Source organism: Xiphophorus hellerii, chromosome 5 (assembly GCF_003331165.1).
Source record: "Xiphophorus hellerii strain 12219 chromosome 5, Xiphophorus_hellerii-4.1, whole genome shotgun sequence".
NCBI lineage: Eukaryota > Metazoa > Chordata > Actinopteri > Cyprinodontiformes > Poeciliidae > Xiphophorus > Xiphophorus hellerii.
The window spans coordinates 16,953,976-16,980,303 of record NC_045676.1 but is presented as its reverse complement, the minus strand read 5'-3'; the positions used below and the strand labels follow the sequence as shown (position 1 = coordinate 16,980,303).

The 26,328-nt window shown below is 36.8% G+C and overlaps 2 protein-coding genes and 2 long non-coding RNA genes across 7 annotated transcripts in view; 2 read left to right on the top strand and 2 right to left on the bottom strand.

The window, feature by feature from the left end:
• krt222 (keratin 222) overlaps positions 1-16,947 on the bottom strand; it is a 31,393-nt gene extending 14,446 nt beyond the window's left edge. The window contains exons 1-5 of one of the 4 annotated variants that reach the window (XM_032562678.1): positions 16,837-16,947; positions 4,830-4,975; positions 4,396-4,599; positions 956-1,038; positions 58-211 (exon numbers count right to left, since the gene is read on the bottom strand). In XM_032562678.1, the coding sequence (XP_032418569.1) occupies positions 58-211; positions 956-1,038; positions 4,396-4,593 (435 nt within the window). In that variant the 5' untranslated portion in view covers positions 4,594-4,599; positions 4,830-4,975; positions 16,837-16,947. Of the gene's footprint in view, positions 1-57; positions 212-955; positions 1,039-4,395; positions 4,600-4,670; positions 4,782-4,829; positions 5,813-7,201; positions 7,314-16,836 lie in introns of those variants that run through there. The other 3 variants (XM_032562679.1, XM_032562680.1, XM_032562677.1) reach the window with 3 other exon arrangements.
• Positions 7,311-13,191, top strand: LOC116719892 (uncharacterized). Its single transcript, XR_004339281.1, has 2 exons — positions 7,311-7,382; positions 7,489-13,191. It is a non-coding gene; the product is annotated as an uncharacterized LOC116719892 (long non-coding RNA).
• On the top strand, positions 16,927-22,196 carry LOC116719890 (keratin, type I cytoskeletal 13-like). Its single transcript, XM_032562682.1, has 8 exons — positions 16,927-17,346; positions 18,341-18,423; positions 18,625-18,781; positions 19,764-19,928; positions 20,042-20,167; positions 20,330-20,550; positions 20,770-20,831; positions 21,438-22,196. Exons 1-8 carry the CDS (start codon positions 16,963-16,965, stop codon positions 21,542-21,544), a joined length of 1,305 nt encoding a protein of 434 aa, XP_032418573.1. The 5' UTR covers positions 16,927-16,962; the 3' UTR covers positions 21,545-22,196.
• Positions 21,917-25,627, bottom strand: LOC116719891 (uncharacterized). The gene is made up of 2 exons (XR_004339280.1): positions 25,549-25,627; positions 21,917-24,628 (listed from the first exon to the last, which is right to left on the bottom strand). It is a non-coding gene; the product is annotated as an uncharacterized LOC116719891 (long non-coding RNA).
• Positions 25,628-26,328: the final 701 nt, after the last annotated feature.

Sequence of the window (26,328 nt, the reverse complement as noted above, 5' to 3'; positions counted from 1 at the left end):
ACAACAATGTATCAAATATTTATGTTCTCAAATGCATAACAGAGGGGAAACACAGACCATAAACTCCTGGTCCATCTGCTGCAGCTGTGTCATGGAGCGGTGGCACTCGGCTTGCAGTGCCTTGTTGCTTTCGTCTGCCTCTCGCTTTGCCTCCCTGAACAGGGACACTTGCTGCTCAAGGCGTCTGGTGGTCCTCTCCTCTGTCTCACACCTAAAACCAGTCAGTGTATGCACATTTAAGTTAAGTTCATGAATACAATTTCTAAAATAAATTACCTTGAAGTGAAATTCTAAAAACTGATGTTAAAGTCTTCAACTGATTGCAACACAGCTGAACTGAGAATAATTTTCATTCATGAAAATAGCAAGATATTAAACAATGATCATTCAATTGAGACAAAAGTTGAAAAGTCTTAAAGGTGTCATTATCAGAATGTAGAGTCTCTCTGACACATTCAGCTGGTCAGGAGACACATCAGGTGGAGCTATAAAAAGAACAAGGAGCTGCTTCTGTCCTTCATGGGTTAAAAGCTGACAGCAGAGGAAGTTGGCAGGGAGCTTGGTGTCGCTACGCATCAATACATAAGTGAAAATGCTGAAGCGGCACAAAACCTCGCCTGGATTTGCATGCTGGCCGGCTCACAGAAGTGGGAATTGATCTCAGTAAAGTTACAACAGGCTGGAAATCAGGATGTAAACAAAGAGTAATTCATACATTCCCAGTGAGACCGTTGCATACGCTGGTAATAATTACCCCATAAAGGCTCCTCATATTTACAAATATTATGCATTTTAAAGAAAAGAATCCTTAGCTAACCTCTTTGATATCGATTTGTTTAGCAGGATCTGATAGATCTGATCTATTACATATCAACTCAAAATCATCTATTTAGATTTAGTACTGACTGGAAAAGTGGAACATTAGAACATTCAGGAAAAGTAAAGTAGAGCTGACCTGGCTTGGATAGCAGCAGCTCTGGATCTCATGTTGTCAGACTGTAATGCCAACTGGGCGTTCTCCATGAGGAGATTACAAATCTGACAGAAACAAATTAACATAAATACAATCAGGACATGATATATGTGAAGCAAATGTAATACTTAAGAATAAAATAGCAATTTAAGAAAATGTTGATTTGCATATTGCTTTCCTTCTCAAATTAATCAGTGTGGCAATGATAAATAACTAATCTTAGTTGATATCCATCCATCCGTCCATCCATCCCTCCAGTCATCCATCCGTCCATTCACTCCTTTTTATTCCATATGTGTGTAATATTCTACAAAAGTTTGCAAACCGGAATGTAAAGTTTGCAAACGTTGAGTTTTTTCTTTCTTGCATGGACTTTGTTTGACAAAGCAGAGGAGTCATTTTAGCAAGAAATAAGACAGTAAGAAACAACTCACATAACAAATATTAGTGTACAGCATGATGTCAGCAGCAGATAAAAGTATTTTAAAAGTATTTGTTGGAGTGTAGAGTCATGAAACGTAACTCCCCAACCTGTTGAACTGCTGTCTGTGTTCTTTGTGACTGACACCCATACAGTTCACAAGCATGCAAGGATTTTAATAAAGTCATCACCTAGTTCCCTCTATTGCGAAATGTAATATAGGCCTGCTAGGCAGCAAAACAAGCATCAAACAACATTAGCAATACTTTAAAATAAAAAAAAGAGCATTTAAAAAAAAAAAATTCAAGGAAACTGATGGTTTCATAAAATATAGATCATTTGAAAGAATTTAATCCCTGTGTGAAGAACATTCAACATAGTTATATAGTTCAATATGGTTAAACTCTCTGAGTTTGAGTCTTTGAGTTTAACTATATTATGCCATTCCAGCCATAAAGTGGTAAAATCATTACATTTTCCTTTCTGCTTTTTTTTTGTAAAAAAATCATATAAATCTAAAATTGTCTTTTAAAGAATGTCTGTTCAGTGAGTAAAAAAAACAGTTCAGGCAAATATTTTAGATTTTGAACAAAGGAATACCGACTGCCTCACTAAAAACTCCGCTTTTATTTTACTGCTGATAGGAAGATGAAAAGCAGGTGTCAATTTTACAGTTGTTAGTAAAGGAACAACACGTACTTATTTTTTTTGTTGAAAACTTACCCCGACATCATTAAATGACACTTTATTCTAGACTGAAAAAATTATTTAAACTGTATATTTCAGGGAGAAAGCATTTGATATGTTATGGGAAAAAAGAGGCACGATTACTTTCCCTCAAGGTGAGAGAGACTGCTGTGCGTCTGTGTGAAGATAACAGCGGGAACTTACATATGATGCTTCAAAGCATATATGCCAGAAGAAAATATCAAAAACAATTTTCTTGAAGTGATATTTGTATTCATTTCATTCAGTGTTTATATTTCTTCACTATTTGAAAAAACTTCTCAGCGCTCATGTTTATTTGAGTGTAAATGGATCACTCTGCTACTCTGCTATACTAATAGGTTTTACAAAACTGTGAGTAATGTTTGCTACAAACATACTGCCCACTTTCAGTTGATTGGTAGTGTTCAATAAGTTAAAAAAGCACTTTAACACAAAACAAATCTCTTTTGTGCCAGTGGAAGAATACAAGAGGAAATAGTGCTCTGTATTGCTTGGCACACACATCAAATATATTTTACACCCTCATTACTCTTTAGTTTCTCACACATACAACTCTTAGAAAGAAACACACCCAAACTGAAGGAGAGCCAATGATAGCATGGAATATTCCCAGACTTTACTATAAACATGATGTTCCAATTATTAGAAGGGTATTACTATATCGTCTGAGAGGTGAGTGAGCACTTGTCTCATAGGTCGACTACTCATCTTCGAGTGTGTGCTGAAAACAAAAAAGATAACCGAAATATTAATTCCATGCTGAAATAAAAGTACTACTCGGATAAACCGGCAAAGAAACAGAGTTCTTGAGATGGCTGGTGTCATGGAAACGTGTTATACTTTATAATATGGAAAATACAAACAGAAACAAGAAAGACATCATCTGTTAAGTCCTTGACACTTACTGAGAAGTATAAAACAGCAAGTAAAAAGGAAGAAGAAACCATAAATCTCAGTCATGTGACATTGCAACACCGATCATACAAGTTAGTTAATGTTCCACAGAAAAAGACAGTCCTCAAAGTGAGAAACAATCCCACAATATTTATGCTGAGTGACTGTGACATAAGCCAGGCTTTCTGGCTCCAGTCCAGCCAAAATGTCACAGATGAGTATTTGCATTAAATCAACTTGCTGACTGCAGCAAGTTGATTTAATGTGGTTGTATGTCTGACCTGGGATTGGAGAGTATTGAGCATGCCAAGTTATATATACTTACACTTTTTTAAAACAGCAAACAAAGATGCAACAGGAATAAAAAGCCAAGAAATGGCTAAAATACTTTTAGTACTAAGTATTTAGAAAGCAACCCTATTCAATATTAGTGAATTTGACATAATGGATGGCATATGAAATAGTTTTTCTTTACCAAGCTATTGTACAAGATGCGTCTCATAATGGGGAAAAAACAAAGAGCTGTCTTAAGACTTTTGCGAAACATATTGATGGCCAGCTACAAATATATTCCTAAACCTCTGGATGTTCCAGTGAGTGATTTTAGATCCACAGTCCCAAAGAGCAATTTCTCACAGAAAAATCAAAAGAGAAATTAGGAAAACAGTCCAATAGCAATCGTGGAATAGCAGCAGACTATGCTAGTCTCCACTGCAGAAGAAAAAGCCTGTTGAATATCATTTAAAGTCTGATATTTGCAGAAGTCAATAAAATGATATTACTTTATTCATTCTGTCAGATGAGACAAAAATGCACAGATTGCACTGATTCCGGTTGTCAGTGCAATCTCTATGTTTGAAGGGGGAATAGCCCTGGACATCACTCCAAAATACACCTGACCTAACCCAATCGGAGAAAAGAATGAAATGAAAAATGTGTCTGATTGTCTAGATCAAAATTTGTTCACAAAACCACCGTGGTATTACAATTCTAAGAAAACAACAAATGAAACTTTTAATTGGTTTCAGAGAAAGAATATAAACAATGAGTGGGAATTTAATTGCGATTTAATATCTCTATTAACAATATATTTACTGAATTTTTTTTTTAATGTAAACTATATGAAGTAGCAAAATCATTGTCATTAAGTTATTTAATCCACAATTTTAACATCCCTGCATGTGAAGCAGTCATTAAATTGAAACAAGACAAAATGCCACAGTCACTGGTGCTTAATCTTTCATGCACATTAAATTTAAAATGATGCAATTGGGAGAAATCTTAACATTATCACTGAAGAGTCTGAAAAGTGACATCTAATGGAATCTTTTCTGCAGTTTTTGTTATTATTTATTAGTCAATGATTTCTAATAATCACCTGTGAACGAAGGTCCCTGACGGTCTGTTCCTGCTTGGACCAGTTCTGGCTGCGTGAGGCATTCCTGAAGCTCCACTTGGCTATCTGAGCCTCCAGCTGGTGGTTGGCCTCTTGCAGCCTGTTAACCTGCTCCATGAAACTCTTCAGTCGAGTATTCAGGTCCCACATGGTGTGGCTGGAGTCCTGCAGCAAGTCCATGGAGTCCTGGGAGAGCATTCATCCAAATGTTTAGTATCCCACAAGCAGCAGAAATTTCCCAGAGTAAAATGCAGCACCTGTGACGGCCAAAATACTGAGCCTGTACACAGCTGGAAGAGCCTCATTCACAGTAATATAAGGGTTTATAACTTTCACAGCAAACACTCTGCCTCCCACCTGAAGCCACATGCTGACAAAAGTGTTTTCAAGGTAAATGTTTACCCACTGATACTCGCCTGAAGTGACGTGGCACTCTATGAGAGAGTTGAAGCGGTGTTATGTCCTCCTGGTCACAACAAGCCAATCCAACACATCAACCGTATTCCTCTGCGGAGAGCTGGTTGACTTTCCCACTGTGTCTCAGCTCATTGGCAGCCAAATTCTGACACAGAGAAGAGTGGCAGCTGTTTAGTATCACAGCATATGTGTTAATTTGTAGAGTTCAGGATCAGCCAGGACAGGGACGTTCCTCCCTGCCCTATCTCCCCCGTCGGGCAGAATGTGGGACGAAGGAGAGTCATGGGGTAAGTCCTGGATGCAGTGCTTACCTCACCAACACTCTGGGGGCTTTTGTGCTCCCTGATCCAGGATTACTGAGCTGCTTTCAAACAGGCAGCAGCACAAGCTGCAAAGAGAATGTTCAGGGAAACACAGTGACAGGACCGGTGTGGATTTTAGTTGTTCCATAATAACAGGTTAAACACACCATAACTAACACAAGCCTGTTCCCCAGAACCTCTGATTTGACTCACCTCTTGCTTAAGATCTCTAAAGACTAGCGTGGTAAAATTAGAGCGTTTCTGCCAGACCGTCTGGGTCAAAGATTGCTTCTTTAAATGGTATGATGTAATTCAAACGTTGCTAAAAGAAAGGCCTTTCCATTTACAGCTGCCACGCTGTGTTTGTTCTTTAAAATTTACATATATTTCCATATCTTCCTCAAACAGCCAGCAGGCTAAGGTGCCCTGCGAAGTATCATCACAGCTATAGACCAATAACACCAGAAGATGTTCTGAGACAGATGTTTGGCCTAACCAGAGGTGTGTTCCACCAAAGCTCTCAGTATGTAAACAAAAGGGGTCAAAGGGCAATATGTAAGAAAGATTGTGAACTTGAATGAATTACTTTTGTATGTTGGTTTGGCAAATCTCAAAACAGCATCATGTAACAAACTAAAACAAGATATAAATGTCAGATTGATTGATTTATATACAAGAAAAATATATTTGTAGTTTTATGTTTCTTATACAATGTTCTTCACTACAAAAATAATTAAATTCATGGCATCATGCTGCTAAAATAATATTTGTTTCTTACATAAATGTTTAGTTTATCTGTTATTTTGCTGATCTAACAAGTTGATCTAAGACAAATGTAATGCTTTAAAATTAGTCACCTGTTAGTATTAAAGATATAACTGCTAAAAGTTACATGAATCATTCTTACAGCTTTGTGAATAATCACAGCATGTCTAGGGTGTAGTAGCCTAAAAAACAACATTGCATCATTAGATTAACACTCTTTATTGAAATTAAAGTATGAACATGCTTTAAAGCATCATGTTTAACGACACTGTAGCTTTACTAAAAGAACATAAACACCTGAAGTTGTAAAAACACACAGGTCACTTAAAACCACTGATAATAGAGAGTTTAAGTAAAAAGTTAGCCGCAACAGGAGGTTTAAAATTCACCAACCTTTTAATAGCAATTAATCAAAAAGAACATGGTGCTGATTAAAAAGATCAACACACACTGTATTTCCAAGTGTTGGGTCTCTTGTCTTTTCACAGAAATTAATTTTGAAATCTCATTTTAAGGCATTCATATGATATTTAGCCACCCCTTTCAGCTAACAATAAATCTTTTGCTGTTAAGGATATGTTTATGGGAATTTCTGATCATTCTCTCTTGTGAGGCACTGATGTTGTCTTTGGGTATCTTTACTTATACCCAAAGGTATAAGTGAGCAGTTATACCTATGGGATAAGTTTCTAATTATTCCAAAGGTAAGTAGAGACTTATCTCTATTCTTATCTCTATTCTCACTTATTTTTCTAAGAAAGAATGGAATGGAAGACAGATTGGAACTGAACTGAAATTCAGAATTGAACTGAATGGCATCAATAAGTTTTTTTTTAATTTAAATCTGAATATCTTGCACTGAAATAGATTTGAAATAGACTGAACTGGTCTGATTTTAAGAGGTTGGTGCTTAAATGTGCACAAAAAAATTTAAGGTGAAACGTATACGCCTGTTATGACTTCAAAGAGCTGTGTCTGTGAACTTTCAGCTACTGTATCTATATATATTTGACTTCTCCACTGAGTAAATAAGAGGCAGGATGTTTGAGTTATGGATGCAGAGAGCTACAACCACTTTACAAATATTGTCTCCGTCTAGGCGTTAATTCATTATGCAAATTTTCTCAGGAGAGTTTAAAACCAGTTAGTTAAGGTTATACTTATCAGTTGTCACATAAGAGAAGAAGTTAGTTCAATGTAATACCAGGCAGACAACCTACTGGGCAGTAATTGTAAAGAGGTCATTAAGTCATTAAAAACAACATGCGAACCAAAACAGTCAGGAATCAGGATTGTCTGCTTACTGTCAGCACATTCCCACGCCCTCTCGGCAAGGTGGCTTCTTCTTGTTGGCAAAGATGACAAAAACATTTGCCGCCTAGTAAAAATCCTCGATGAAAGAAAGGCAGCGCCCCATCAAGCATCTGGGACTGATGATTTCTGTGCCCATAAAGAGGAACAATGTCACAGATCCTGTTTCTGAAGGTAACGTTGCTTTCTTCTGCAGTCCAAGAAATGCCTTCTAATGCATAGCATTCATGTTTGTTAGTAAGTGACGTCCCAAGCTGGTGCTGACTTATTCAAATTTCAGGAGGAGAGGTGGAGGCTGTAGCTGTGGACACTGTGTACAAGAGAGAGAGAAAAGAAACAAGCCAACCTCAGACTATGGGTTTAACATCAAGCACTTTTATGAATCCGACCTCTAGGTAACTCTGCATTCCTCTGTTCCTGTGAAGGGTGGACTCTTAGGATCTCACTGAGTCCTGTTTCCACTTTCTAAACAAAGAGCTCTTTATTTAAGGAATTTAAAGGACAAACATCAAATCTTCTTGAAAAAAGCCTCAAGCAATCACAAAACAAACTTCATAACACGTTTTTGACCATAAAATATATTATAATGCACACCACTTAAGATCAGGATTGCAGCTTATGTAGCCTGAGTCCAAAAATATTGAGCAGATTAAATTACTCGGAACTATTACCCAGTCTTTGTTGTAAGGGAGATTGTCAGCTTAAGTTAAATAAGCCTCCCTCACATTGTCAAGTTTATACAAAGCTAGTATTTATCTAACCATTCATCCTGGACTTACTGACTCTAGCTCAACTATATTGTACCATTTAAAACAACATGCATATGTATATTTTTATTTAGTTTTTAATACAATAAATATAACGAGTCATGTTTTGACCCAAGACTACGAAATTTGGTAGACACGTAACTTCTCAAAACTTACAAAATTGTCCCTTGAGCCTTTTGTCCAAACCCAACAGGAAGTTGGCCATTTTGGATCAAAGCTGCCATTTTGTCTGTTTTACACACATTGCATCTGAGTGAACTTCTCCTACAGCTTTTGAATCTTCAAAATGACAACACAATCTTAAGGTACTGAAGACCAAAAGTTATCACAAGCTTTTTGCTGGATCAAATCATGTACAAGTGACCAAGCCTCTAATAACGTCCACACACAAGGCCAGAGCTGAATCAAACTTTTTGCGTGTCATTACAGATCAGCTCTTAACACATTTACATGGTCATCTGGTGACATAACTTTAGCCCCACCTACTTATTACATGAAGTCACATGTCCTGTTGATAGATGTCCTCCTTGTACACACTCACACGTACAACTTTCAAGCCGTGTCTGATGACACAGGTGATGTTAAATCATGCACTGAACAGTGACTGTTGAATGGAGCATGTGAGCGTGGAAAAAGTGGCAAATTCCACTACCATATCTTTTGTATACGGTTGGTTCTAAATCACACAGTCATGATCCGATTTGTATCAAACTGGATATGAAAGATCTTTGTCAATCTTTAAATGGACCATTTGGATTACATTGAAATTTGACTCCACTTCAACCCTTGACATCCTTTACAGTTATATCTTATACAGTACATCATCAGATCTGCACCAAATTATTTGTGCATCATCAGGCAGCACTGCTCAACACACTGCTGCAGTAGACTGACGACATCACTTTAGCCCAGTCAAAATAGAGAAGAAATTTGCAGGTTTGTTTTGTGACATTTAGGGATTCTACTTAATAACGAGAGAATTTACACTCATTGAGTTCAGCCCATTGACTAATATTTAAAGTTCACTAATTATGGATTATTTAAAAGTCTGTCCTAAATTTCTAAATTAGTAAATTAAAGTCATGCATATAGGAGAAATGTTGACATGTATTGACGGATGAGATTCTTCAAGCATTGCTCTTCAAGGTCAATAAATATTCACATCACAGGGTGTATAAGTAGGCTATCAAAATGTCAACTCTTAAGGTCCAGCAGCAGTTTTTAAAGGTTAGGTAAATGTAAGATAAAGGTCAGATATGAGGTGCTTTTTACATGACATCTAACATCTTATAAACAAACCATGAATCTAATTGTAAGTATGTTTATTAATCACAAATATCTAAATTAAAGTTATCTGCTGATCGGCTCTGATATATCTAGAGTTGCACAGACTGAAATTGTGTTTTATGATCTTTTGACTCAACAAGTGCTCTCATGAGCGCCATCATGCCACTATTGCAACCTCTTCCTGAGACTGAGGCAGGTTACAACAATGTCTGCAAACTGTTTGGAGTTCAGCCCCCATCTTTGTCACCTTTGCTTGCTGTTCATTCTTGCTGTCATGTAATTCAGTGAGCCACAACACAAACCGGCTTAAAGATACAATCTCATAGGGTATGTTTTTGCGTAACAAATATACAGTAAACATACAGATGGAAAATGAAGTGTCAATTTTCAAAGCAGGTTCACAGAACGTGCGAAGTTTTTAAAAAGTGCATTCGAGACAAAAAAAACTCCTTATTCTGCGCTGTGAGAAGCACTTTCAAAAAGAAGAAAACTGCAAAAGACTCAAAGATTCTGTTTACCATAGCCACACAGAGTCCAAGCAAATACAGTTAGAAAGAATTTGACAAAACTTAAACAAAAAACGTGGTGAAAATCACAAAAAAAGAGATGCAAATGGAACGAATTAAAAGAGCAACTGTCATATATTTTGATGGCTGCCACCTCTTTCTGTTACCTTAGAGATGTGAGCATGGAACATTTTTTTTTTCGGAAGAAAAGATATTTACATTACCATTTAACAGCTTTATAGCAAGCAAACAAAAGCTAAACATGCAAATTTAAACAAAAACAATTAAACATTGTTCAAGCAAATGAAAGATCCTTTTTTTTTTAGAAAACAGTTTCTTCTAGTTGTGGAAAAGATGTCACAAATGTTAAGCCATACAGATTTATGGGTAAGTCTCTTCAGGGTGTGAATATTTTGTTTATGTAGATAGCTCTCATTCAATGTAATGACATTTTTTTTCAACTTCTCTGGAACCTGAATCAGATGGACTATGGCAGCAGAAGAGCTGGTGCCTCCGCTTAGTTAAAAACAGGAAACTGAAGTTACAATTTAGACAAATGCACTTGTTTTCTGCTTTGACAGGTTTTATACTTTCAGCTTCAGATGTCCTTCTATCAACTGTTCAAGCCGATGGTGATATGACAGTCTGGGGGTATTTTCTTGGCACGCTTTGGGTCCTTTGCTAGTTGAGCATTGTGTGAATACAGCCACTGTATGGTGTACCCATCTTCTGATAGCTACGTCTAGAAAGATAATGCACCTTGCCACTAAATTCAAATAACCTGGTTTCTTGAGCATAGCAATAAGTTTACTCTATTTCAGTTTCTTGTAGGACAGTTTCTGGGGACTATTAAGTAGTCTTAATAGTCAACCCAATAACTTTTGGTATTTTCCTTTTGTGTTGTGGTGGAACAGAAGATTTGTATTATGGATCTACAGACAGTAAATCTCCAGCTAAAATGTGATGTTGTCATGTTAGTATAGACCAAGATCTCTGATAAATGTTTCTGAAAACCTTGTTGATTCAATGCCATAAAGCTCTGAAGGCAAAAAGGGGGTCCAGCCTTTTACTAGCAAGGTGTACTGTATTTAAAAAATAAGCCTGTCAGTGTGACTTAGCATCTGTATTAAAACTGAAAGCTTTCTTTATAGTAATGATTTTAGATTACTCTTAAATTATATTTTAACATTCTCTGTTCTTGAACCAAGAAGCTGGTAAGCGTATTAAGAAATAACCATTTGTCAAATCAGAGCTGTCTCTGTACTTCACTCAACACAATCAGTGGTTTTCTTTCAACGTCTCTTTTCACTAATTTGCATGATTCTTGAGAGAGGAGTGTTCTTTTCAGCTGCAGCTGTCTTCTTAATGGTTTTGGATCTTTGCTTAATTTTAAGGAAACCTTTGTCCTAAATCAAAAGATGTTATGAACAACCTATAACACATTTGCATGTTTCAACATGTTGTTTGGCACATTGTGAAAGCAAAAAATGTTTTACAAGTGAAAAAAAATAGGGAAGTGTTTGGAGGGGAAAAAATCCCTGAAGGCAAACTGAATGACTAGATGTTGGGATTTGTTTCCCCTTATAATCTTGACAGTGATACATGTGTCTTTACAATGCAGGAGATCTAACGATCATCTGGAAGACAATTTGAGTCACCTGGTTCAAGACACTGTTAAGGCAGACAGAACCAGAAAGACCACATAGTTATTCTTATTGTACGTTTTGTTTCTATCAATCAAACCTGCCACACCTTCAAATCAAATGCTGGTCATTCAAGGGAAGATGGACAATTATGTGGAGAACTACCTGCCACGCACCATTCCGCACATTTTAGTTTGTAGAAACAAAGACAACACACAACTAAAAGAATATTTCAAAAAAGTTTCTCATGCATGCAGGAAGGCAGTACTCTTGACAGCCTGAGAACAAGAGCTTGAAAATCATTAATGTTAATGTTGTGAAGGCCCTCTTTGTTAAATAACACATACACACTCAATATTACAAAAGAGATAAATGGAGAAAGTTGAGCGGACAGGATAAAACCTTAGCATTACACTAAAGCCACAGTTATCTAATTTTTCCACAGCTTTACAGCATCTGAGTGCAAAAAAACAATTATTGTTGTCATAATCAGTTGCGTGTGTCTTACAAAACAATTAAACTGGGAGTGGTGAGTTCGGATGTCATTTGCAGTTACACAGAAATAGGCAGGGCATATACTCCAAAACACGTCAGTTTGGATTAATTGTGCTAGAGTGAGACAAGTAAAACAGTCATTTGTAGCCTCCTTATCAAGAGACTGAGACATAAAACCATTCAGATATCAATAGTAGATACATGAAAACTCTGTAAATAAAAAGATTTAAACAGCTCCAAAAGTCTATCGTTAAACAAGAGCCCTGTGCTGAGCAGAGTAATGTGGGAAAGTGTAAATGACTTTGAAAACTAAATGGGAAGGAATACCTTTGAGAGCAAATCCTTTACTTTTCAACAAACATGACTATATCAAAAAATACTAACCAAAGAGCAAAAACAATAATAAAAGGTGTACCCAGCAAACAAAAAAATTAAGAGATAAGCAAAGAATCAAAAAAGAGGTCAGTAACTGCACTGAGCTGAAAGACAATATTTCCATTTGCCAGAATTGCACAACATTTAAAGATGCACTGTTGAATGCTAACACAAAATGTGTAATTCCTAAAATTAAGCAGCACAAACAAGTTGGCCCAAGCTAAATGTTAAAATATATTATGCTCAGCCATGCTGTTCCCCACATCGTCTCCTTAAAGAAGGTTCAAAACCGAAGCTTTTTTGTTGCTCACAACAGCTGCTATGCTGCTCTGCAATGGTTTGAACTCGTGTTGCTCTGCAGGTTATCTTCTTTCATTTTTTATTTGGGACCCAAATAAGCACTTCTCAGGAAAAAACAATTCAAAGAGTAGAAAAACAAAAATATATTTAATAACAGGAGTTAATTGTCCCCAAAAGAAATCCTGTCAGTCACCTGGAACTGTCACACTTTATGCATCTTACAATGAGAACTACTAGCAACATGATCTGTGGTTGATATGCTTCAGAAAATCTTACCAGCTTTGAGGGAAAACATGTTCCATCAGAGCCGATTTGAGATCTAAGGAATTCTCATTACGTAATTAGAAACTCTTTGGACAGCTGCTAGGAAAAGAAAAAAAAGGTCTGCTCCTTATAGCTTCTGTTTATTTAGGAGTAAATGCCAACTTCTGCCAAGATCAATATTTATCAGCTCAGTTAAACAACTCTGACTTTAGTCTCAAACCTTGAGGAGGCAGACCAAAAGGGAGGGACGTGTGATTATTATCAAAAATACAGCAGTAATAGCAAATTGTGTAACTATAAATTTCAAAACAACAATCAATATTTCTCTCAAGTAGAAGATAATTTTTAAAAACGCTTGGTATACTGGTTGATATGGATGAACCAAGCTTGTCGAGGAATAATCCTTTCCTAATATCTTGGATTAATTATTTTTAGTTTTCCACAATAGCCATGTTTCCATCAATGTTTTTCTTATGTGCATTTTTAAGTAACGCATTAGAAAAGGTTGATGGAAATAGCTAAATTTGTAAGAACTTCCTAAATTTTGCAATAAAGTTATTATGCTCGCTTGAGATGGTTTTTGACTTTTCAGAAAAAGAGCTTGTGCTAAATGAGAGGTTTTCTGAATATGCTCTGATGTAGCAAACATTTACCTCACTGGCCAGCTGTTTGTACTATCAGAATCACTAGAATTGCATTTCTTTATCTACATCACCTGCATGAACAACTTGGCTAATAACAACATATTCCTGAAAGCCTCACTCCATTTTTAGAAGATGTGTGACTTGGAGCATTTCATGAGCGCCGTTAATTTCATCATCTGAGAAGCAAGTGCAATCCTACAACGACTTGGCCAACCAGCTACACTGCCAGACCAGGCAACAACAGCATTAATCAAAAGGCAGCCAAAGGTAAATTTGACAAATTTGGTAAAGTTGTAGTGATCCAAAGCTCGTGTGGGATCTTCTCCTGACATACAAAATAATGAGCTCTAAAAATCTGGCTCTTATGGAAGAGTGGCAAAAAGAAAGTCATTGCTGAAAGAAAGTCACTGAAACTCTTTTTGCTAATAGGAGACACAGTAAATATGTAGAAAAAGGGGCTTTGGTCAAATAACATTTGAAATACAAAATGTGATCGATCACACCGTCTTTTCTGTCACTACATAGCAGTGACAGAATGATGCTGTGGGAATGCTTTTATTCAGCAAATCAGTAAAAAAAAATGAGGAGAAGAAGGATGGCTCTAAATACAAGGGAGTCCTAAAAGAAAATATGTGGGCTGCCGATGTCTCTTCCAGTAGGACAACAACCCAAAACATATTGCGTAAGTCTTGACTGGGACGTTTTAATAAACCTTAATTTCACAATGCCAAAAATACTCGAAGCGTGTGGTACAAGACAAAGCATAGTAATTGTTATCTGGAAAAGAGTTGCATGCATTTCAGAAGAAATAATTACTTTGAAAAAAAAAATAATTTTCAGTTAATTACATTTCGAAGAGCCCACAAGATTTCACATTTTCCAACCAAAGATCAAACCGAAAATAAAATCAGACAAGCTACTGCCTTTCATTTAGCTAAAAGCTAATGCTGAAAATTGCTAATTTTGGTCTTGTCTATAGATGTATAGAAAATTATATCAACTTATATGGAAGAAATAAAAACTTATGTTTCTATGCACAGATTTAGATGAGAAAAGCGTTCAGTTCATGTGACATCAATAAGGAAAACAACTTTGTCTTAAAGCTACCACCTATTTTTGCCAAAAGGTGATTTAGGCAAAATTATCATTTTTGGCAAAAAATTACCATATCAACATTATTCCTTTAATTTAGGAAGGTGACATGTTATTTAAATATTTGTTAAAACTGTCACTATGTTGTTGCAGTGTAGTATGTGACAGACAGTCTGTGAAATGGTCAAGAGCCTCCACCTCCTCCTAATGCTCCTATTGCCATGTGCAGAAATACACTGTTCGGACCGAAACAATCAATCAGAGCCAAAAAGAAAGTCTTAGTGCTGTTAATCAACCTCATGAATGCGCTGCTCACCCCCTCCCCTTTGCTCTCTGGCTGCTACTGCTAGTTCTCCCACAACAGAGCTTTTCTCAATAAATTGTTTGTGCCACATTAGCACATTGAGCAGCGCATACCCGAGCTAAGACCTTCCTCCTGACACTGATTGGTTGTTTCTGACCAGGAGTTGTGCATTTTCACAGATTATTTGTTTCATTTTATACTGTTAGGTCATAGAGGTAGATTTAACAAATATGTAAAAAACAAAACAAAAAACAAACAAACATATTTTTCATAAAAGCTACATACTGTAGCATTAAATATTGAGATAAGAACACATACTTGAGAACAGAAGTACTCCTCCACTATAGCTTCATTAATAGCTGGGGCCTAAGGCAAAACACCACTAAATGAAAAAGTTATCTTACAGTAATTCACTATAAGATTTTTTTAAAAACATTTACATCAGATCCTTTTAGTTAAATAATCCTTTGCTCTACAGATTCTTCAAGCCCTAGTGGAACAAGTGTTTCTGTAGTGTAAGCCAGAATTGGAAGATTAATTATATCTACTCTTATTGTATCAGACCTGAATGGATGTTGCAATTCAGTCAACAGCTGAGTTACCCACTTATTTACACAAAGCAGCTGCATGTCATAATTAACTGTCTCATGTCAGTCTGTAGTTGCCCCCCGGGAGAGATCTGGCAAACACAGGAACACTAAATCTCTTTCTGCATAGATGGAGAAAAGGACTTCCTCATTTACTTAAGTTGGAAACATAAAAAAGAAGACAAACACAAAGACTACGGTGTGTCATCAGTTGTTTTATGAGAGCAGAAATACATTTTTGTAAATGTTAATGTGCCTGCCAATAAGATTTTGAACAGTTTTACAAAGAGAGAACTGTTGTTATCCACCAAAATGGAAAGTTATAAATTAATCTATAAAAGGTTTGTGCTCCAACATGCAGACAAATTAGGAACAAATGCAGGAAATTCAGCTCCATTGTTAGCCCCAGGAAGTGCTCAACTAACAAAGATCAGTCATGGTGTGGCAGTAGGGAGGTTCAACAGGACTCCATGGTAACTTCAAAATAAAAAGCAATCCCTCATACATTGTTTACAACTGACTTTTCAAGGTCCACAATCAGGAAGACTTGGAGAAAGAAACCTGGGAGAAAGCCAGTGTGTTTATTTTTAGTGTACTTTCTTTTTTTTCTACCATTCTGTTGGACTCAGTGTGTTTTTACAGGTCCCAATTTAGGCAAGCTTCAGCGGTCAAAAGATGGTCTCACACTCGACTCTAAAATGCCAGTAAAGGCAACAATATATTTAATAGCATGACATATATTTCGACTGTGGTACAAAGCAGATACTTAAATCAGTTAGATGATGGTGCCAAACATACAACTAATGTAAGGGAGGATGAGCAAGAGAGTGGGGAGGTCTGAATTTTCCGATCTCTTTAGGGTCTATTTATAACCCTTCTTTGATGAGCACCAACTTTTGCTTCTAGTCATTGTTGATGTCTCTCCATACTGACATTGTGTTTACCCACAATTGTATGACTCAAACCAGTAAACTGGTGGCTGCTCTTCCTATGGAAGCAGCAAAAGAGAAGTTTCTCAGCACTTTTCTCTTTTTTTTTAACCCCATCTCGGCTTTATTTTATCTATTAACAAGTGGGTGTGCGGAATGTGAGATCTCCTTAATAACTGAATTTAGCTAGAAGTTGCGGTAAAATGGCCCGAAATATTCATTCTACTGAGGAATTCCTTCCTTTTTAGGTTGTATTAATCAGAAATAATTACAGGAAACATTCAAAGAGATCAAATATGTCTCACACCTTTTTTAATGTCTCATGAACTGTAATGTGGAATGACAGCCGTTATACCTGACTGGGAATTAACGTGAATTCCGCGCCGCGCCACGCCCAGGTGGTCACACCTGGAATGGTAGCATCTTTCCACCTACCTGTCGGCCGCTCCCACCCGAGGAGGCTTATAAAATCCATCATCCGCGCTGCCTCAGCACCGGTTCCTCCACACCGCCTCAGACACGCACTACAGACCCGCAGAAACATCACCACCAGCAGCAGCCATGACCTCCGTGCGCTCAGGATTGTCCTCCTCCATGTCACTCTACTCCATGAGCTCCTCCAAGCGAGCCTCACGCGGCACCAGCGTGTACGGAGGGGCCGGAGGCAGGAACGTCCGCGTGTCGTACGCTTCCAACGGTCTGGGCTCTGGCTTCGACCTGACGCAGGCGCTCGCGGGCGGCGACAACCTAAGCGTCACCACCAACGAGAAGGCGACGATGCAGAACCTGAACGACCGACTGGCCTCCTACCTGGCGAAGGTGCGTTCGCTGGAGTCTGCCAACCTTCAGCTGGAGACTCAGATCCGTGAATGGTACCAAAAAAAGACCCCCGCCGTCAGAGACTACAGCAAGTTCGAGCCAATCATCGAGGACCTACGCAAAAAGGTAAACTTTGAAACTTATAAACCTGACTCCTGACAGCATGACATAAAATCTATAAACCACAACAGACTGTTGGAAGTTTTATTACATATAAGAATACTACTACGATTAATAATAATAATAATAATAATAATAATAATAATAATAATAATAATAATAATAATAATAATAATATAAAGGAACGTTGATGCCCAAAATTCTTATTCGTAGAAAAATATTTTAAAACATTTAGACATGACCGAATTTGAAACATGCTTGTCCCTGCATGACGTAGTGGTTTTGTTTTATCTCTATAAAACAAAAGTATTATAACAATAAAGGAGGCGTGGAGCGTGGGCTTAAAGCTTGCTGTTATGTGCAACGATGGAGGTGAAGTAAAAGGTGGGGCTATTGTTTTGAAACAAAACCCTGTGAATAAAAAGCTCAGAGTGACTGAGCCAGCAATTCTTTGTTATTACTTTATTTGTGTTTATTATTTATTTTTAATTCTTGAATTTTTCATCATAAAATAAATAATGAAACCTTTATTAGTCCCTAAAAATATTGGTTCCCCAGTGCCTGTTATTGGAGTGATCACAAAATCCCTTTGTACCCCCTTTTGTGATGCCACTACTACATCTAAAAATGTCATAAATAACCTATGCTCTGGTAGGCTACTGTAAAATATACATTTTTAGTTCTTTTAGCTTTCTTGAAAATCTTTCTGCTTTAAGTCTAGTCCCCACCAGAATGTACCCTGATTGGGTAACATCCTGCATGATGACACTTAGAAGTTTTTCAACTGCATCCCCCAGCAAAATCAAGAACAACTTGAATTTATTTACATGTTGGAGCTTGAAGCAACTTTGAAGGAATTTGTTTCTCCCACACTGTTTTGAGAAAAAACGAAAGTCCAATTTAGGATGCACTCCAGTGAAAATTCAAAGTAAACTTATCCACCAGTCTGATCAACAGATGAAGCAATCACTAACACATCTGCATAATGTTGTTTTTCCAGATAAGAGCTGCCACGCTATCAAATTGCGAGTTGATGCTGCAGATCGATAATACCAAGCTGGCAACAGAGGACTTCAAAGTGAAGTAAGTGAAAATAATTTATTTTCCAGAGATTTACGAATGATGTTGCGCATTCCCACGGTTGAGTCAGATCAACTGGACATTTTTGCAGACTTGTACCAGTCAGCAAAGTTGGAAAACAGGTGGAGCTAGTTTGGTTGCACTTTCTGTTTGTTTATTGATGCTGTTAAGCAGTTACGGCAACACAAACCCCTCTCTTCACAGGTTTGAGAATGAGTTGGCAATGCGCATGTCAGTGGAGACAGACATCAGTGGGCTGCGCAGAGTCTTGGACGACTTGACCATGACTCGGGCCGACTTGGAGATGCAGGTGGAGGGTTTGAAGGAAGAGCTGATCTTTATGAAGAAGAACCATAAGGAGGTGAGATATTGACAACAAATCTGTAATGATCAATGGTTCAGCATAGCTAACAGGCAGGGGAAACAAAGAAATTCTCACAGTATATTGTTGACCAAAGCACCATGACATTGTTGATATTTAAACAAAATAAAACTAAATTGACCCAATATCTTTCATTTAAACCTCAAAAACATTAACAATGTCTTTTATTGCTAAAATAATGCCACATACAGAGCTTTGATGTTTTTTCTTTTATTTTTTCCATTTTGATAGATAGACCTTGACCAAATTTTAGAGTAAACAACCACTAAATTTAGAAGGAGCTTTCAAGTGTACCTTGTGCAGCATATGCATACTGTTTTGCCACCCTGCTTGTTCTAGAGCAGGGGTGTCAAACTCCAGTTCTCAAGGGCCACTGTCCTGCAGTTTTTAGATGTGCCACAGGTACAAAAACACTGGAATGAAATGGCTTAATTACCTCCTTCTTGTGTAGATCAGTTCTCCAGAGCCTTAATGACCTAATTATTGTATTCAAATATGGTGCAGCAGAGGCACATCTAAAAGTTGCAGGGCAGTGGCCCTCCAGGACTAGAGTTTGACACTTGTGTTCTAGAGTAACACCAGAACATAGATAGATCTCCAAGCAAATGTAATTATTTTCTTTTACAAACAAAACTTGTCGAGACTGACTGCTGAGCCAAAATTGACGCACCTTTGAAAAGCCGCCAACCCTGAGGCTACCAAGAATGACTCAAGCAATATCGTCCGATAACAGCAAGTCTCACATTACTCATGCTAGCAAGTCCTTTTTAAACACAAGTCATCATTGAAAGGACGAAGAAGATTCAGTGAATGTCACCTCACTATTCACAATGTTTATAAATTATTAACTTTTTTTTTTTTTTAAATCTAAGACATTAGCACCTCTCCAGAACTCGCTTCTCTCTGGGGTTTTATGTTCTGCTGTTCTTCATCTTTAATTGTATTGTCTTTTTTTTTTTAGGAAATGGAAAGCCTGCGCAATAACATGCAATCCAGCTCTGTGAACGTTGAGGTTGATGCCAAACCCCAGGAGGACCTGTCCAAGATCATGGAAGAGATGCGATCTCAGTATGAGAACGTTGTGGAGAAGAACCGCCGTGAGATGGAAGGCTGGTACAAGGACAAGGTGAGGAAAGTCGGACATAACACGACTAGCTTCGTATTCATTTCATGTTCAAATTTAAGAGAAGGTTTGGAGAGTATTTAAAGTTATTTAATGTCAATCTTGATATCTTTCAGTTTGAAGATCTGAGCAAGAAGATGGCAAGCAGCACAGAGACTATAGAGGTCTCCCGAAGTGAGATCACCGACCTGAAGAGGAGGCTTCAGGCTCTGCAGATAGAGCTACAGTCCCAGCTTTCCCTGGTAATCCACAACACTAGGAGAAGTAACATGAACAATCCAATCATAAATCATTTAACATGTCCATTACCATTTCTAACTACCCCAGGCATTATAAGCAATGTCCAAAAACAAGCAGTTAGCCCTCAGTAAGCACTAAAATAACTTGCTTGTTCTTCTGAGCAGAAATCTAGCTTGGAGGGCGAGCTGGCTGACACAGAGTCCCGCTACAGCTTTAAGCTGCGCAGCCTTCAAGAAATGGTGGACAGCCTGGAGGTTGAGATCAGCAATATGAAGATGGACATCGAGCGACAGGCCTCAGAATACCGAACCCTGCTGGACATTAAAACCAGACTGGAGATGGAGATAGCAGAGTACAGGAGACTGCTGGATGGGGAGGATGTGAAGTAAGAAAAAATGTATCAAAGGGAGTAAAAATTTTTGAAATGGTCTATAGCATAGGACACAGATTTAAGCTGCACTTTCACATAATGATGTAAAGGATTATATTAGATTAACACGACTGAGTGAAAATAACCGAGCCCTTACTGTACTTTACCATGTAATTGACATGATGTCTGTTTCAGATTTATGAACAAAAAAACTAACTGTTGTCTTTTTTCCAGGAAAAGTATAGTTGTGGAAGTGAAAGAAGTGAAAGAAGTTAAAAAAGAAGTAGTAGAAGAACGTAAGTCTGCTGAAAGGTTTTACTTAAATTATATTTACATCTTCATGAAATGTCCAGCGTAACTTTTCCAGTTATGGATGTATGTATAGGACTGCTAAATATTTACTATTTGCCAAACAGCAAAATGGATTTAGTGTATTTTTTATTTACTTAATTTTTCCATCTCTTTAAATCTTTTTTTTTTTTTTTTTTACATATATTTTCGCCATATTTGGTTGCACTGACTTTTACGTTGTGTAACTTGTGTCGGGACTAAAGTCAAGGGAGATGGAGATCAGCGCTTTGTGATGATCTCTCCAACATTGTTTTGCTGTCTGATTTCTTAAGATATTGCAATAATTGATTGCAAAACAATTTGATTAGCCAGCAAACAAAATGTTTCACATTGTTTTAATCAGAAGCTTCACACACCTTTGCATAAGTGCAGCACATCTTGAACACCACAGTTCTTGGTTATTCAGATTCATTGTCCAGCAGCGAGGAAACACGTTTGCCTATGTTGCAGTTTAGTAATTTCATAGCTGTATGACAGATATTGCAAGAGATATATGTTATCATTCACGCAAGGCAAAAGTAATAGTTTTTTATTATGAATGTCTTCCACAGATAAACCGGTCATTACCAAGAGGACGAAAGTGGTGGTTGAAGAGATTGTGGACGGAAAAGTGGTGTCACGTACAGAAGATGTAGACACCGCAGTCATCAGCAAGTAAACTGAGCCAAAAAACCAATCAAGAAGCAGTGTCTTTTGTATTTAGGTCTCTGAAAAACACAGAAAGTATAAACATTTACCTTCCAGATCTTTGTGTAGCTGAAATGTTTCGATTTTTTTTGTCACGTTATTTATTTTGACTTAAATACTGGAAGACATATGCAAAGCTAGAATTGCTTTGAAAATTCTGTGCTTGGAAAACCAGACTACATAAGCAGTAAAACTATAAGCTACATCAGAAAAAGAAATCCTATTCCAGGTATAGCACCTACAGGAATAAAGTAAATTTTATCATGTTAAAAACAAACAAGTGCAAAAGAGCAAATCCAGTTTTGGTTAGATTTAGGAAAACGAATATTAGATCCACTTCTGTGTTGTTGGTTAATAAGAGGCTGTCACTTTGAGTGCGAAAGGTCATGAAAAAACTGCTTCATATGGCGTATTGTACACTCTCAAGTGACATATTGCTAAAGTAACTGGTATCAATTTTTAAAGGGAACCACTGTCCAGATTCTTCCTGGGGTTCAAGTGTTTCTGATCAACCCTTGCCACCTCTGAGAGTTGTATCTGTTTTTGTTTTTCTAAAAAGTTGTGTGTGTCTTTATCTTGTTTAATTTCCATTTCTAATGACAATAAAAAAGATTGGCAGAAAACGTTATTGTGTTCTCAATATTTTTTTCATTGCAAACACACAAGGTGAGATGAATAGAGGCGCCATAGCAATAAATGAAGCAATTTTGTTTACATAAAAATTAGATACAGGTTGAAGAAAAGTCACTTTCAAACTTGTTAGAGGGAGTTTAGCTGCCTTGTTCATTGAGCCAAAAGAACAATCAATATCTTCTACCAAATGACAGGAGATTAAACAGACCAAGTAATAAATAACAAATAACGGGTGGATAAATGAAAACTATTAACCTGTGACCACAAAAGTATCAGGTGTAATAAAGTAAGAGCCAAGGGGTGTATTCAGGAGTGATGAATAAAATGTAGGTGAACTATGTAGACACAGGAAAGGAGAAGGTAGAAATAACGGTGAATGAGGACATGTAGGGATTATTACACAGCACTGCAACCACTACTGAAATGTCACAAGACAAGAACTCTAGCTCTCACTGACTGAAGAAGAAATGACAAGATTAATCAAAAGCTAAGACAATATAAAGTTAAACCAGGGGGAAATCTAGCAGCAGTCAACAAGTGTCTTAATGACACAAACTCAAACCCTTTTCTAATCTATTTGGGCTTTTGTGTATTTAAGTTAGTAGATTTTGCCCTGTCTGTCTGACATTCTCATCTGAGAATTTTCATGTCAATATTCTATTAAAAATGTATTTTTCCTGCCCAAGCGGCACACTTCAGTTGAATGTCATTTAACTGAATGATATTTTATCCTTTAAAGAAAAAAAAAATAGGTAAAGTAATTAACATATGATAAACAGAGAGGTGACATAAAGTCAAACACTACTCTTTTTACTCCGTTCCCAATTTTGGCCAATTGTTTTTTTTATTGTTTTTTAAAAAATCTGATCTGATAATTAAATTTAGTAGACATTTACCAAAAAAGTTTGGAAATGCATTTCATATGAGATTTTTTTTATTTTATTTAAAAAGTTTATGATTTTCGTAAAGAGATTTGCTCCATCTTTAATCAACTTTCTGAGTATCTCCCTTGCTGCTACTTTAATCCACAATATGCACTGTTTTAAAATGTCCACTAGATGTCGGTATATTCACGATCATTTTTATTCTGTCTTTATACTCTTATTCTATTTTGCATACATTTCTAAAAAGAAATACTTTAATTTTGTTGCATAATTATTTACAACGTTTAGCTTATTAAAAAAAGGCATGTTGCTGAAGCAAATTTTGTAATTGTTTGATATTTATTTTTTCAATCAAAGCTTTCTTGTAATTGTACTAAAACGTGCATGCATCCTATTGGCAAAGCAAATATGTTTTACTTTTGAAAATTAGAGATGGATATATTACATAATATTCCATTTCCTTCAAATATGTGTCTCTGGTTCTTATCTTTGAAGGTTGGGTTGTTATTTTCATCAACTATTTCCTAAATAAATACATAACCATTTCAAGAGTAATACCTATAGTCATATAAATTCTTAATAATTTAACAATGTTTAGTTCAGTGTATTTTATATTGATCATGTTTAGATGGATTTAAATGTAATTCGCCTATACTTTAGTTGGTGTCTTTTGTTGGCAGTAGGTCTAACAAAAATCTTTAAAAAATATTATTTTTAAAGAGAGAGAAAGATAGGGAGAGAGAGAGAGAGACGGGCAGGGGGAGATAAATTATCTGTGTTAGAATACATTTGAAGAAGAGTAAAAACAAAAAACACATTCTTTCTTTGTAAAAAAGATATCAATAGCATAAATTTGTCAATTTTTATTGTCTTATATATTCCGTCTACAAATACAATTTTCTACAGATATTGCAAATAGCTGAATGATTGCAAGGAAAACTATGACTTATCTACATATGAAGCCCTGATTTTATCTCACATGTTTTATGTTAACTTTAGGCCCCATATATTAAAAGTATCTTCGTTATAATTACGTTATAACAAGGTTGTTGTTGGTTAGTAATATCACATATCTTTCAACTTGTATACGCAAGTATAACCGGAAATATATGGTTTTAGAGACGAATGACATTCTGAATGGCTGAAATCCGAATTATGAGTTACTCCGTTAAGATTCTGCCTCACTATTTTAGTTTTAATCGGGTTGCCATAGACCTCTCGGGACGTCTCCACGAAGCACGCCTCTGTAGCACGAATCTGTCATTTGGAGCTTTTTGTTCCCCAGTCACGACCTAAATGATGACAAAATCCTGCACCACGGGAAGCTGACGCCACCGCGGTACAGTCACCTCCTCGGTGACGTCGGCTGACGGAGGCAGCAGCAGCAGCAGCAGCAGCAGTCAGGGTTGATGCCATCTGCTGGACGGTCGCAGCCACTCTCTCGGCATTACGTCATCCGGGAAAAACCGGTGCCAAGTCCAGATCGGTGAAGCCCCGGGAGTCTGGTTCTGGATGTAAAGCAGCGCGGAAAGAGGCAGCTATGAGGATAAATTTAAGACAGGACAGGAGGGATTTGAAACTAAATCGAACTTAGTGGAAGTTCTAATTTAACACTAGGTATTGTACAATACCTCTAGATAGAACTATAGTTATACATGAAGGACACCATGGAATAGAATAGAAGAGAAGAGAATAGAGCAGATAAGACAATAGCCTTTTTTGATACAAGTCACTGTGGATAAAATAAATGGTGTCTTAAAAAGTTTTGGGTCTGTGAATTATTCACACCTTTTCTTACATATTATACTGGGATTTTATCTTATAGCTCAACTAGCATATAATTGTGAAAAGGCAAATCAGTGTTAATATGTAAAAAGATGTCTGATTTATTTGTATTCCTTCTTGCTATTTAAATACAGAGCTAACAGAGTATTAAGATTTTGGGGGTTTTTTTTTGCTTAAGTGAGTGTTATGTTTCTTCTCATAACTTAACTATATGAACTCAACAGAACCTCAGTGGAACGTGACTTAGTTTATTGAACATTTCTCCCAAGAACATAGTGAGATCAATGCGCTGATACCACATTTGGTATTCTTCCACATAGCACACAAAATAGTGCCATTGAATAATGTATTGTTCTATCACATACATAACAGTTAGAATAGCAATATTTTTATAACAATGTTACTGAAGTAAAGTAAACAAAGTACAGCGAAATAAAACTAATCTTAAAACTAAGTTGTTGCCAAAAAGTTACATAAGTAATTGTAACTGAATAAATGCACACCTATAAATATCAATCGTCGAGGTTTGCCTCATATTCTAAATTAGGTTTAAATGTAGACTTTGACTGGGCCGTTCTGACACGTTAACATGCTTTGATCTAAACCTGTCAATTGTGGCTTTAGCTGCTTTAGCTGTATGTTTATGATCTCTGCCCTGTCCTGCAAGGCTTACCACAGTTCCAGGTCTTTTGGATTCGCCATCAGATGATTGTCTTTTTAGCTTGATCCAGCTTTCCATAAACTCTGAACAGATATTGTGTCACTGTTGAAAAAAAACCCCCCACAATGTTGCCACCACCATGTTAGGTGCAGCATGCGTTTTCAGCCTTGCACAGCCATATTGGTTAGAAAAATGTTTCACAAATAAAACTATGAAAATGTTGAATTTCCCAGGTTTACATTTGCATTTAGTTCTCTTTCACTTAAATAGCCCAAAAATTCAATGCAGTGCCACTAGAAGCTGCCTAATTAAAACCTATAGGACCCTTATGTGTGATTTAATTCTAGTATAAAGACAGTTGTTCATTTAAAGGCTCATAGATTTCATTAAAAAAGAGCATAATTAAGAAAACAGAACATTCATTTCTGCTCTCTAACTCAACAGACAGGGTCACATTAAAAAAAAACATATTTATGACTGACACCGTTCAAATTCAACAGCAAAAAGTTGTTTGGTTTACGCACAAGCATGACATTTTAGATAATAAACCCATATTTAAAACTTTGCAGAGAAGTGGACGTCAGTTGAGCTGCTGTCCATGGTGCTGAAACTCTTCTGCACTTGATGTTTTAAACTGGCTGTATTCTTTTTTACATTGAGCCAATAAAGCGGTACAAAGTATCGCGAGAGGAGGAAAGAAATGTTAGATTTATACATGATTTGCGTATTCATGTGGAGTGGGTCTGCTTTTAAATGAAAACGCCGGGATGTGGCGTGTACGAGCTTTCAGAT